This window comes from Tympanuchus pallidicinctus, unplaced genomic scaffold (assembly GCF_026119805.1).
Source record: "Tympanuchus pallidicinctus isolate F22 unplaced genomic scaffold, pur_lepc_1.0 scaffold3, whole genome shotgun sequence".
Taxonomy (NCBI): domain Eukaryota; kingdom Metazoa; phylum Chordata; class Aves; order Galliformes; family Phasianidae; genus Tympanuchus; species Tympanuchus pallidicinctus.
Window position 1 is genome coordinate 74,391,563 of NW_026294747.1, and position 13,985 is coordinate 74,405,547.

Here is a 13,985-nt window from a genome sequence, read left to right on the forward strand (position 1 = left end):
AATTGTGACCTTTTTTTTTTTTTTTTTTTTTTTTTGCATAGATGTATCACAATGTTCAATGAGGCTATGACATCAAGTTTCTGAAATGAAATGATGCAAAAAAGCTTTTACTAAACTTTCATCTGTAAACAGCCAGTGAAAGTCATTCAGAAAATTATCTTGTTGAACTACCTGCACTGATTAAGTAGCAAATAGCAATTCACAGTAACCTGAGATTGCTCAGAGGATCATCTAGGTACTCAAGTAGTCTAAGAATGGCATTAATTTCATTAAAATTATTTGCCCCTAAGGTGTATTCTATATTCACAGTACATAAACTGTTCTGTGTGGAAGCCAGAAAAGTATTTTGCTCACATGCCCTGTAATTAATCTGCTGAAAAAGTGATGCTGAAAACATTAGTAGTAGCCGTATCCCTTCACCTTTGCTCTCATCATGTCTGACTGATACCAGAATGCACGACAGGTGCACCTCCTCACTCCACCTGCGTCCACCTACCAATACAATCACATATTAGGTTTTTTGAGGTGCAGAATAATTACACCTTATTCTAAATAGTATCAATTATCAGTCTATGACAAGATGTCATAATTTTGAATGAGAGATGCAGGTTTATTCTGAGAAGCTTTAGTCGTGTTAAACCATGGTAGTTCCGAATCTGGACCCTTGATTTTGAGACTTGCATGTTCATGTGTTGTTACTACTTATACTGAAGAAAAGGAAAGCAGTTACTTATAACATGACATAAATGTTTCTACTTTGATTGACTTTTCCATTGGGTCTAAAACAACTGCTCTTTCTGGTCTTCAACTGAAAGCAAGAAATTTCTTCACAAATGGAACTGTAGGAAAGGTGAAGAAAAGACAAGAAAACCGAAAAGTAAATTTTATATTGAGAAGAAGGGTTTGAAAAAAAGAGAAGAAAAGGAAAGATAAACCATCCCTGAGATTATTTTCTTAAACATGATTGAAAAATCTGTGCTCAGCATTTGGCTTCTATTGCTTGATTTTTATATACTGATTGGAGTTGAGTAATTCATATTTAGTTCCTCTTGGGAAGAAGTATTGCATGTTGGTAAATGGTCAGTAGTCTGCTTGACTCATGAAGATAGACTTCTGGATTTTTTTCCAATATGGGAAAAAAGTATTTCTATTTTCTGAAATTACAGGAAAGCATTATTAAAAATTGCTTGAAAGCACAGGGATTTAAGAGCTTGTTTGGATGTTTTTACTAAAGTCATCCTTACTCTGAACATGTATGTGTTATTGTATGGTTTGTGCTCATGCTGTTCTAATTTGTTGTGTTTCTGAATTTTCCCTTTAAATAATGATATGCAGTTGATTTGGAGCTGAGTATGTATAATAAGCTGCATTAAAATTATCAGGTCTTAAAAATTAATAGTTCATCAGCTTAACTGATCTATTAAGCAAAAAGTCATTGTTTTGAAAACAAAGATTTTTTTAACCAGCTTGGACAAAAATGCTTCAAATAAAGTCCCTGGTTACTGTAGACAGAGTTCACGTCCTTAACTATACTTTTGTCTTTCAAATGATGGTAGAATTGAGTGCATAAATAGTTTTATAATTAGTTTTGAAATTTCTTGGCAAATATACATATAGTGAACACAGGTTAGATGTTTTATGTGATGTTTTTAGAAGTAAATCGTATTTTATTTCTCTTATTTTGTATTTACAATTAAAGATGTAGACTTCCATGTATACAGCAGATTTTTTACTTTTGAAGTTAGAAAACCAAAGTACACTTTTTCTTCTTTATCTTCAACTCATCTGCTTTGGGTTTAATATATCTTTTTAAGAAAAGTAAGTTTTTAAAGGCTATTAAGTTTTGTTTGACCTTCATTTCCTTTTAAGGTACTCTCTGGACCCTATGATCCCCAAGTCTGATTGTTATGTAAACATTAAACAGATGGCATAGTGATGATTCTGATGATAATTCAGCTAGTCGTGAAGATACTTTGATTTCAGTGTATTTAAGTAATTATAACATAGTGTTCAGTGTTAGTCTTGTTGGTGAGGAATACCTGGGAAACAAGTTGCACGTTATTCACAACCCACAAAGGATGCAGTGTGGTGTGACCATTTTAATTTCTAATGCTAGATTAGTAACATAGAACTTTGAAATATGTTGTACAGTAAAGTAAATACATTAAGCATAGACTGAATAAAAAGTTAAGTACATATTTTGGGCATAAATATTTGTTTTGGAAAGTATTTGTTACTATGTGAAAGAAGCCAGTATGCTTGAATTCGGATTCTACTTTGCATGCAGATCATTAAAAAGTCACATGCTTGTTTTTACTTTTATGTGAGTTCTGGCAATAATGCAATTCATTTATCTTCTGTAAGCATTTCACGTCACAGTACTGAGAAAAATGTAAACAAGATGCATGAGATTTAGAAAATGTATTCTATCTTAACATAATTTGTACACATTCATCTTCAATAGCAAGAAATGCCTACTGTATATGTTAATGGCAATCAACTGACAATAAAACACAAGCACTCATGTAAAGCAAAATAGTATGCTAAGGAAAACCATACCAATACTTTTTAAAGCAATTTTCCAAACAAACAAGCAAACAAACAAACATAAGTTAAAATTGTACATTGTGTACTCCATAATTAAATACCTCTTTTTTTCTGTTCTATTTCTGCAATAGGATAATTGACCGTTTAGATGGAGTTCGTTTGTTATGGTCATTGCTGAAAAATCCTAATCCAGATGTTCAAGCAAATGCAGCTTGGGCTATTTGTCCTTGCATTGAAAATGCCAAGGTGAGAAAGTAATAGTTTTGTTACATAGATAGTCAGATATAATGGTTATATTTAGATAGATGACTTCTAGCAATACTTTGCTGTTTGCAAAGTATTACTTTTTACTATACTTACTCTCTGTTAATTTCTCTGCTTTAAATAATTGGTGAAATAATTATTTAAAATGCAGCAAAAGTCCTCCATCTAGCACTTATTTTGTACCAGAGAGAAGCATTCTGTTTTGCCTTACAAGCACTTAGTGTATTTAGAAAATATATTTTAATAACTAAGAAGGATCCAAACTTACTGTTCCCAAACAAAGCATGCTGAAAAAGTCTATCTGACAGTGCTGGAAACAGAAAGCTTTTACTCATGATCTATGAATAGTGCAGGTAGTTGTAGTTGTTCACCACTATGAGGTACTTCAGCTGTATTCTCAAGAGACTGCCTCTTGGTTTCAGAGCATATTTCAGACTCGCTGCCAATGTAATCCTTAGATTTTCTGTTCAGACTGCCAACAAGAAGTGCCAGTTGTGAATAGTGGTTGTTGTGCAAGTCAGTTGTGCACAGAAGACTGAGCTATTCATTTATTTTGTGTTGATTCCCACACAGATAAAATGGTGTGTATAATTTCTAGCTCATCTTCAATGAATTGGTAAAATAAATGCAGAAGATTTTGTCTCTCATTAGTTTCATGGAATACTAACATTAATCTTTGTACAGCAATATCTTCAATTTCTGATTCAATTATCTATTCAATGTAACTTTTTCATTTTCTCTCTACTGTACCACACATACATTCTTCTATCTGTTATTTGCAGTGTGACTATGTTAAGAATGGAAATTCACTCAAAGTAGTGTTATCCTTACCATCCTCTGCAGGTAGTGTTTCCTGTTCAGAGTTGAGCCTGTGTGGTTGCTATTTACCTATATAAATAGATATAGGTATAGCTATATAGATGAAGGCATTTCTAGGACATTTGCTTGTGATATTTATAACTTACACAGTTTCTATTTCTTAAAACGATTTTTACAGTGATACCTTAATTGCCACTTTCCAAACATCCTGGTTATTCTGAATTATCTTCTGTTGTTGTTGTTGTAACATACATTCTAGTATAAAAGTTTTATATTACCTAATGGCGGGTTGTATACGTGTCTCTTCTGTCAAAGTATGGCCATATCTGCCTCTTTTGTAAACGATATTTCTGTAACTAAATGTTAAGATACTGCTTTATCTCGTTACTTAGGCAATACTCATTATATGTAAAACTCTGTGACCTACAGTGTCAGAGTAGAACTATGCATTCCTAGAGCATCACTAAAAATGCTTTTTCAGAAACTAGAGGAATAGAGTATAGCAACTGAAATTACAGACAATGTGGGCTGTTTCTCTCTGTTTTTTCCTCCGAGTATTTGATGAGTGTAAGCCATGTACATCCTTAGTGTAGCCACTCTCCTTTCATCTCTCTTGGCTGCCTGCCCAAATGCTAATCTGCAACCTCACAAAGACTTCTTTGTGTGAGACTGAGGCAGAGCGGCACACTGAAACAAATCTTCCAATAAAACCCTGTCCTCTGACTTTAAATGGGAAGAAATATGTATAAAATGACAACTATAGCCAAACTGTGGGGATACAGTGACTATTTCTATCTAAACTAAATTTTCATCTTCATTCACAGTTAATAATACTCAATAATTTACACGGTCTTCCAAAAAGCACAGTCTGGTTTATGCAATGTTTGATTCAAATGTAGGAATAAGCATATGACTTCAAATGAGTTATGGGTTTTCTGGATTTTCCAAGGCTGTGCTTGAAACTGCAAAGCATGTTTCAAGTAGCTTTCAGCCTTTTATTGTCATAATATGAGTACACAGGTATCTCACACACTTAATCTTGCCACAGACTGTTATTTTAGAAAATCCACCATTTCTGTTTTACAATTGGAACGTACAAAGTCAAAAAATGCCCAGTCCTGAAATCTCAAGAATAGTTGTGGGCATTTGGATCTAAATAATTTGCCCGTTGCTAGACACAAAGTTAATAGAAAACAAGAGAGGAGAATCTAAGTGCCTGTGGGTCTAGGTTATATGAATTACCAGTTACTTCACAATAACTGGTTCAGAGTACTTCCTATGGAATAGCATCATAGAATTTGATTGGCAACGCTGTTGAATGCACCCATATGTTTTAGCTAAGTGATATTGTTTATTACATCAATAGGATTTAGGGCAGTGATATTTGGTCTGTGACAGATTGAAGACTTTTAAAATAGAGGATTGAATTACACATTACAGTACATAAATTGTTACAACTCTGCCTGTCATAATATTGGCCCATCCTCACTTTTGATAGCCAGCACTAGTTTTAAAAATTTTTAGTCTTCAGAATTGTTTGTCGAGTGAAAATCTGAAGGTAGATTGCCAGTGACATAGTTTAGGGGGTAGAACTCTCCTGAGAAAATCTGTTCTGCCCTTGCCAGTGCTATTTGTGAGACTTAGAAAAAAAAAAAGACTTGTAATTTTGGATAAATTAGTGTACACATTTCTTTAAAAAGAGTTGTCATTTTTTTTTTCAAGTGAATTATTGTAATAGAAGCAGGTTCTTATTAATTAGTTACTTCCAAAAGGAAAGGTTACTACTGCAGGCACATTGGTAAAGTATAAGTGCACCATCCAAGAAACACAAATGATTATGAAAAATTGCTAAGAAAAGTCTACTCAACTCTGTTGATGTTGGAACAGCAATACTTGGTTATGATGCTACTTTGAAAAACAGTATTCATAGTGTTGTCCCCATGTACATCAGCCCAGACAGAAAAACTGAGAGAAACTGTACAAAGATGTTATTTAGGCTATTATAGAATTCAAAGATATTTTGCCAGAAATAGGAGCACTACCAAATTGAGTTTGTATAGGAATACCTATTTCCTCACAGATTAACCTTTAAATAGCATGCTTTGAAATAAAAACAAAAAGACATGTTATTTAGAGGTTATTTTCATTCGTTGTACTTAACAGAATTTTGGGTGCAAACAGTTAATTGTCTGGCACATCCTTTCCTCTGTCTTTTTTTCTATGTTTGCTTGTTAGCTTTCTTAAGTTTAAATTCTAACTTTTGTTCTGACTACAACTGTAAAGGTTCTCCTAAGGAACTTCAGGAAATAAGGTATGTGTAAAGTCTGTCAAAATAATTTAAGTAAACAGTCTGAGAATTTTGATTTGAGGGAAGAGAGAAAGAATCTTTTTTAATCTTATTTTCTTAAAATGTACTTGTAAAATACTATCTCCTGTTTCTAGTAAAGTGTGATTTCCTCCTCTCCCCCTATACTATTGGCTCCTTTTCAGCCCAACAGTGGAATTTCATGGGTGTGATGGAGGACCATTGGACATATAAAGATTACTGTGTATTTCCTGAACACAGGGAAACACTCTGGAAAGACTAATCTGAAGTTAAACTACAGGTTGAAAATGTGCTGCAGATGACTATTTAGATCCTATTTAGGATTCTTATATAAAATTTTCTTGTTACTGAAATTTTAATTTAACCACATGTATAAAATCAGGAAGGACATTTCTCTATTAGAATAACAAAGAAATGTAGTTGAACTTGCAAATTGAACTTGGTGTTCTGATATTTAACAAATGCTAAGATTATTTACTGTTCTATATTAATAAGGTTGATTTTTTTTACACATTTTACTGATCAATAACTTCTGTATGAAGATTTCTCCATTATGCAAACTGCTGTTCTTGTGCTTATATTTTAAAAATTGTATCTATATATCGCTGTTAAAATACTATTCTTTTGCTAAACCTATGTCAGAGTTCCCTGCTTGAGTATGTGCAGCATTTTCCAGTTTCTTTGTTTTTGTTGCTGTGCCTCATACATTCATATACAGAAACCTCAGTAGTTCATAATAATGCTCTTTAGTCCTTTCTCTCAATTTTCCAATTTCTCTCTCTAGCCATTATGATACTTTAATGTCATTTGTATCTACTCTATATTTGACCTCATTTAAATGCTTTTAAAATCTGTATTATCAGAATGTAGACTTTCCAAATTTTAAACTATTTCTATGAACTGAACTTCAAAAGTTACTGTAAGAGAGACAAAGAGGAATTTTTAGCTTGCCACTCCAGAAAAACAGAGTCCTTGGAGATATAGGATGTATACGAAGTCAAACTTGGTGAGCTCACAGTTGGCTGCCATTCTTGCTGAGGGCATGAAGAACCAACCTTTTCAATGACTTTTGCTACAGGCTGCATAGAAGTTTAATGAACCAATCATCACAGAGTTTGGGTTCCAGTAGACATATCCTAGAGATCTTGAAGGGACTCCCGTAAATTGCCCTGAGGTCCTTAGGAGCCCAATTCATGTAAAACACAACCTGAAAGCTGGGAACTAACAGGAAACTAAGAGCATAACCCATGTCTCTTTCACTGGGGAGACTCAGATTTGAAGTTCCATTCAAAGAAGCTGAGTGAGAGCTTGAAGAACTTAAGAAGCCAAAAAGCATAGGAGCTCCTGGAGTCCTGGCTTTCCAGCTGTTTGGCAGCTCTTTGGGCAAGAAGTCAGAGATTCTGTGAAAACCAGAAGCCTGGCAGGCTATTCACCAGCCATCTGGCTGACAAGAGAAAGATGAAGAGGCACGTTGGTAATTTAGCCTGCCTTTATGCCTGGTTTCTGTCAAAACTTTTCAAGAAGTCGTGTTCTTATGGTAGGTTTTGGTTCCATTCCATTAGCATTTTCTGATGGAATACTATTCCACTGGAAAATATTCGACCAGCTTTCCTTGTAGCTTAGTTTATAATAGATACATATACTAGTCAACAGCTTGTCATGTAGTTTCTGTACTTTTAAATTAGACTTGCTAATCAGATTTAAAAATCTATAAAAAGCTTAAAGCTCATATTCCTCTCAGTCTTTTTTTAATCTCTTTTCTGCTTATCCTTGTCCATCTCACGTTTTACCCCCTCACTTACCACACGGGACTGCTGTAGATTTTAAGGCAAAAAAAGAGCATGGAGATCATTGTGTCTCATTTGCTGCATAATACAAACCAGACCATTTCAAGCAATCATTTTATCTAGTCCAGAAGCTTTTGACTGAATTATATATTATGCCTCATGTTGCTCACTCAGATTCTTAGTGGTCTGTAATTGTAATTGGTAAAATATGATATGATTGCCTTCTCAAATACCACTCTAATTTATGGAACCATGTCATGAGTTGCAACGACACAAACAGTAATCGTTATAACAATTCTTTTGTTTGTGTGGTCAGTGCATTGATTGTTTTGCTAAACTGTCTTTGGAACATTCTAATATTACTGTCTTGTAACACTACAGTATTATCCCACATTATCACCAGTATTTTGTAAGTATGTTATAATTATATGAAGAAGTTTACTTAGACACTTAGACTCAATGTTTTGAGCACTTACTTGGATTCAGTTCAACTCAAATCCAATGGACACAATGTTTAGTTTTTTCAATTATTCAGTGTCATCAGTTTCTCATGCTTCCATTATTATAACACTTTTCAAAATAATCTAAAGCAAATCATGATGTTTTTGCCACTGTGGCCTCAAAGGACTCTGATATTAGTAGTTTAACTTCTTCTATGAAAAGAAAAATAGGATTTGGCATTTACATGAGACTGAGAGTTGTGAGGAGTGAAGGGGAGGAGGAGAGGAAGAGTAGAAGTAGTCTGCTAGGCTGAAAAGTAAGGAATAGACAAAAGGACTTTATAAATTTTGTGAGAGACTACGAAAATCCTTTCCCCACTAACTTTTAGAGAACAAGCATTGCATGCTTTATTGGCCAGTATACTTGGCTAATAGACTTTACCTTTGTTTCTTTAAACTGTCAATAGCGATATACCCACCAAATATTTAGGTGTGAAATGATCCTATCCCTGGAGAACCAAAAATAGATGATTCTGCTCTTCCAAGCTACTTTTAATCCTATTCTGGAGCAACATTGATACTACTAATTGTGTAAGCCTTCTCTTCACTAAGCCTTCTCTGACATCAGCTGCTTCCGAGATGTAAAGAGGTCAGAAAAATATATTTTGACAGTCTGCTGTTACTTTCTCACAAGATTGCATTCTAGAGAAGAGTTGTGAGATGTAGTAAAATGGTCTCATCTTGCAAGAGATTTTTCTTTGTTCTACTACAGTGGAAGCATGCAGCTCTACAGACTGGAATAAAATTAATATTTAAATATAAAATCATTTGAATTAATATTACTGTTATGTTTAATTTGAAAGATGAATAGAAATATTCATACGTAAGTTGTATTTCCTTTTTCCACTGAACTGTTGTACTATAGAAATTTATCTATTGCATTCCTTTATTTTTAATCTTAAGTTGATTTTGCGTTATGGTAAGTAGTTCAGTTGGCAACAGGGGATAGAAATGGACTGCTTCCTTCAGTAAAGTGAAGGTAGACCAAAGATGATTCTAGATAATTAAAGTTTATTTACACAGCCATACCATCACTTTTTTGGGCAAAAGCATTTCAATTTGACAAATCAGTTGTGACACCTTAAGCTTTTTATGATGTTCTAAGAGTGAAATGCTACTTGTTTTTAATGGAGAAACATTTAAATTTCAAGTGGAGTATTTTTAAAGATAAACACAATGAATTTTTTAATACAGTTTAGCTTTAAATCTTTCAAATAGAGAAAGCAGTATTCATTTTGGAAGAAATAAGAATGGAATCAAATCACAAAAGTATTCAGTAGTGCCTATTCAAGTACTGTATGTCTCAACTGAGGCTGATCAACTTTATTTATTTAATGAAGTAACTACAAAACAAAACAAAACATGCATAATATGATAACAAGAGAAGTTAAAAATCCCAAGCGTTCTTCTTGCATAAGTATTGCAAAGATCAAATGATTTTTCCAAATCTTTTTTGCAAATATTGTAGTGCTTTCTGCTCTCAATTAAAAAAAAAAAATTAAGAAAAATTGTCTATCTCACAGTATGTCTGCTCTTGGCAGAAGCCAAAGTAAAAGTATCTGAATAGAGACAGTTAATTTTCTTAATAGGGAAAGTTAACTTAATTTTGATAGTGATCATGCTGAAAGTATGTGATTAAAGAGTATGAGGATGAACCTTTTACTAGCATGGCCGGTAACTTGCTGTCCTCAGTATCTATGCCAGCTATTCCTTATTTTTTTTTTAACTTCTTGAAATTGCAAACTCCTCTCTTTGAATCCACCACTGAAATAATATTTATCCTACTCTCTGAGAATAAAAATGTTGCTGCCCAATAGTTAGAAGAAGGATGTGGTCTTGTGAAGTAATGAAAAATTCTGTTATCTCCTCCTATCTTTTCCAACCACTTAAAAACTAGTATAACAAACCAAATTTTTTTTGTATCAGTTACATTAGATTAAATTTTGCATTGAAACTTGTAGTACTGATGATCTTAAATGAAGATATTTCCTGCTGGTACAGTACAATGTTTTTGCCTATGTTTTTTTATATTTTTATTGTTTCTTTAAATGTCTTTCTTAAATGCCATTATCTGATATTAAGCTAGTTGTACAGCCCAGACTTTGAAACAATGCCATGTACATTTGTGCAGTGAGTTTTAAGGACTACAGGTAAATACGAAAGCTTAATACACACAAATATCTGGAAATGACTATCTCTTTGAGTTAAAGCTCATATCAAAGCTGTTCTTTGATTATTTTTAAAAGTGGAAATTAAAGGTTGCTATTTTTTTTAACCTGAACCCAAAAGAACAAAAAAAATTTCCAAAAACATTTTATATCTGATTTTTCTTCTCTTATGTTACAAAAATAAATGCAGATGAAAATGCCTGAGGTAACTATTTGATTTGGAAACAAAAATCATGGAATTTGTTTAGACTTTTTAGTGTGAATAGTTACCTGACCATTAATGAAATTATACTCAAACACAAATTCAAAAGAATTGAGTCCAGACTCCTGCAATCACAAGCACAGCTTTGTATAATTTCTTCACATGACAATGTCCTTAAATTATGGAAACTATATATTATACATAGACATTGCAGTAGAAGAAAAGAAAGTGGAAATTTACGGTACAAAGTGGAACTATGGTTTTGCTAAATTATATCAAAATCATCGTTTAAACTTCTTTGAAAGAAGAAAATTTTTGTAAATAGCAATGGATTTTAAAGCTTTCATTTTATTCCGTCTTTCTGCTCATTGTTCTTCAAATTTCTTGCTTTCTAGCTTTTCTCTTTGTCTTGTACAGACCACCAGACTACACCCACAATCACATTTGGGAAACTTTCCTGACATGTGGTTTCTTCAGTTTCCCTCTGCTTTTCATCACTGGTAGAAAGTTCTGTCCCTGCATTTAGCTGGTTTCACAGACAATTATTGAAACTCCCTTCTTTTACTTACTTACTTTACTTCTGGATTGTTTATATATTATTCCATTCGTTCAGTACGTCTGTACTCTTTTACAAAATGTGGAAAATACAATCTTGTCAGAAGAGAAGTTTAACAAGTAGGTTTCTAATCATCTGGAAAGAAAATATATACAGGTAGGAACATACAAGATCTACTTGCTAGTTGATCACAGTGGGAGATAGTTTATCTTCTGTCTTCTTGAAACTTTTTCAAAGAACACAAATAATACAGGGATAGTGGAACCATGGAGAAAAGCCATATCGTATGCTTTTATAGCTGGGCCCTGTACAAATCTTAGATAATTACTGTAGTGTTTATTTGTTGAACAGAAGCCTTTCTCGTTTGTTGAGTCAATGTTTAGACACAAGGTCATGCACATCTATGTAGTAAGTTTCAAAGAATTTAAGTAAATATAAAATACATTTTATTTTCCTGTATCTAATCACTTGGCTGTTCAGATCTCTGATACATGCAGTAAGAAATTTCTTTATAGATTTTTTTTCACATTTTCTCTAGCTTTTGATCAAGTTTTAAAATATCAAGTAAGATATAAACATTCTTATCTAGAAATATCACTTTTAGTCAAGTGATTGCAGACATAATATAAACCAGCGATGATACAGAGACCTCTATCCTACACATCCATGGGAAACATGCTGTAAGCCCACCTCCCTTTACATTCAACTCATGTGGCAATAGGATTGGCAGAATGCTGTTCTTTCCTCTGTGTTTCAGCTGCTTCTTTGAGTCACAAATATATGTTGTCCTTATTTTGCTTGAATATCTAAGTCCTCTTTTAATATCTGTTAGAAACTCTGTTATTTATTCATTCAGTTAATTTTGGGACTTAAGTCTAAAGTTTGCTCTTGGATATTATCCTTCCTCCACATTTTGTGGCTTCTGGTTTTGACCGTCAAACTGTATGGATTTAACCTTTCCAGCCTCAGGAACTGCCTTGCCTGTGGTGGAAAATGTGTTCCTGATGGGCCTTCCCACTGCTTTTGCTTTTTGTTCAAAGGAAGCATTACAGGAGAGAGTTCTGTTTGGTGTATAAACCCAGAATTAGAAAAGTAGGAATTTTTATTTACTAAATCCATGAGCAATTTGATTGATTTGCTCAGCAAAACTAGCACAATACAGTTGGAGCCCTTCTCTGCTCATAAATTAGCCCAGAAAAAGAAATAAATATAATCTAAACCATTCTTAGTGTTAAGGTCTCTCCCTGGCCCTAGGAAAGTTTGTATGGTCTGTGTTTGTGTTTTCATGAAATCTGAAGACTTGTCACTCCAGGAAGGTTTCAGGAGAGATTGTGGTTGTTTTCTTCAAAGTTCTCCTATTGACCTTTTAAGGAAAATGCATGAATTAAATTCCACTTGCAGACCTTTCTTTTCACATTTTCCATCACTGATGTGCACAGACTAAAATTTCTTCTGCAAATTTACTTCTGACCATTTAACTGGATACTTCTACTCTCCTTTGAGTGTAATAAGAGTTTGACTCCAGCCCATCTGATGCCCCTGTGTACAGTAAGATGTCACCGAGAATTTTTCAAAAGATCATGTACTTAGTGCTCTTAGATTCTGCCTTTCCCCAGCAGACACAGAATAGTTACAAATCTTTCTTAGAATTAATATTAATGTTAGCATTCTTAAAGAGAATTCATTTACACCGGTCTTTGAATCCATGTGTCTTCACTACCTTATTTTTGTCTTATACTGCAAATGTATTATTGTCATTCGACTGATGATTGCAAGTAGTATTCTTATTTAGAGGTTTACAAATCTCTAGCCTATGCTAAGAAGTCCAGTAATGTATAGAAGAATGGTTTTGAAGGTCCCCTTGGGAGAAAGGGACTCTAGCTCTGCCAAAGGCAAGGTTTTGTGCTCAGTTGAACAGCACTGTTGAGATCCATTGGAGTGCTCCAGCTTTACTTAACTTAGCTTCTCAAAGTGCATATTATTTGTTGTCTCTCAGCCCTCTCAAACTAAACTCCAGGGTTCTTCAGGAATAGAGTGCTCTGGCCATCACTGCCTTGCAGCACCAAGCACTTCAGATTGCTTGAATGCAAATTGGAGATTCAAGTATATACCATAATTTATGTATTTCAGGACTGGGACTTCTCAGATACTGAGAAACTGAAGTATTTTATCTCAGAGCTCAAGATTAATGCTTAAGTAAGCATCAGGTGTATTTTTGATCTATTAGTTGGAAAGGCTTCTGCCTGGAAATGTGCCATAGCAATTTTAATCTCAGAATATTTCAAGCATCTCTATCCAGACTAGCAGAATACAGACTAACAGAATCAAATGCCACCTGCTTACGTACTTATTGGATGTCCTCTGAGGCTTTAACAGCCTTCTCTTCCAATAATATATCTCTATAAACAGCAAAAGGGAATCCACTACATCCACCTGTCTAAACAATATCAACAGAATTCTCAAAGATAATCCTCTCTAGTTATATCTGATAGTTTCTTCAACTAGATCCATGGTTTCTACTTGTTTATAAAAACAGTGTCCTTGTTATTAACCCATTCATGAAGGATCACATTTGGGTTCTAATGGCACACTTTTGGTAAATAGTTTTCCATAAAAATTAGATGACTGTAGAAAAAAAACACATGAAGGTTTTCCCGCAGTAGTTTCTGACTTTTTATCTTTTTATCTTTTTCAGGATCAGCGGGTTATGTTAGGTTTTATGCTTCTACCGAAATCCTTGTTAACCAAAATTTAGTCATTTGTTAGTTTGTGTGATCACTGACCAAAGAGCTTTAAGAGAACTGCTCATTTTCCCA

The 13,985-nt window shown here is 33.8% G+C and overlaps 1 protein-coding gene across 1 annotated transcript in view; it reads left to right on the forward strand.

The window, feature by feature from the left end:
* ODAD2 (outer dynein arm docking complex subunit 2) overlaps positions 1 to 13,985 on the forward strand; it is a 73,541-nt gene that overhangs the window by 35,820 nt on the left and 23,736 nt on the right. Inside the window, exon 17 of the mRNA XM_052695351.1 lies at positions 2,679 to 2,793. Within this exon, the coding sequence (XP_052551311.1) occupies positions 2,679 to 2,793 (115 nt within the window). The remainder of the gene's footprint in view (positions 1 to 2,678; positions 2,794 to 13,985) is intronic.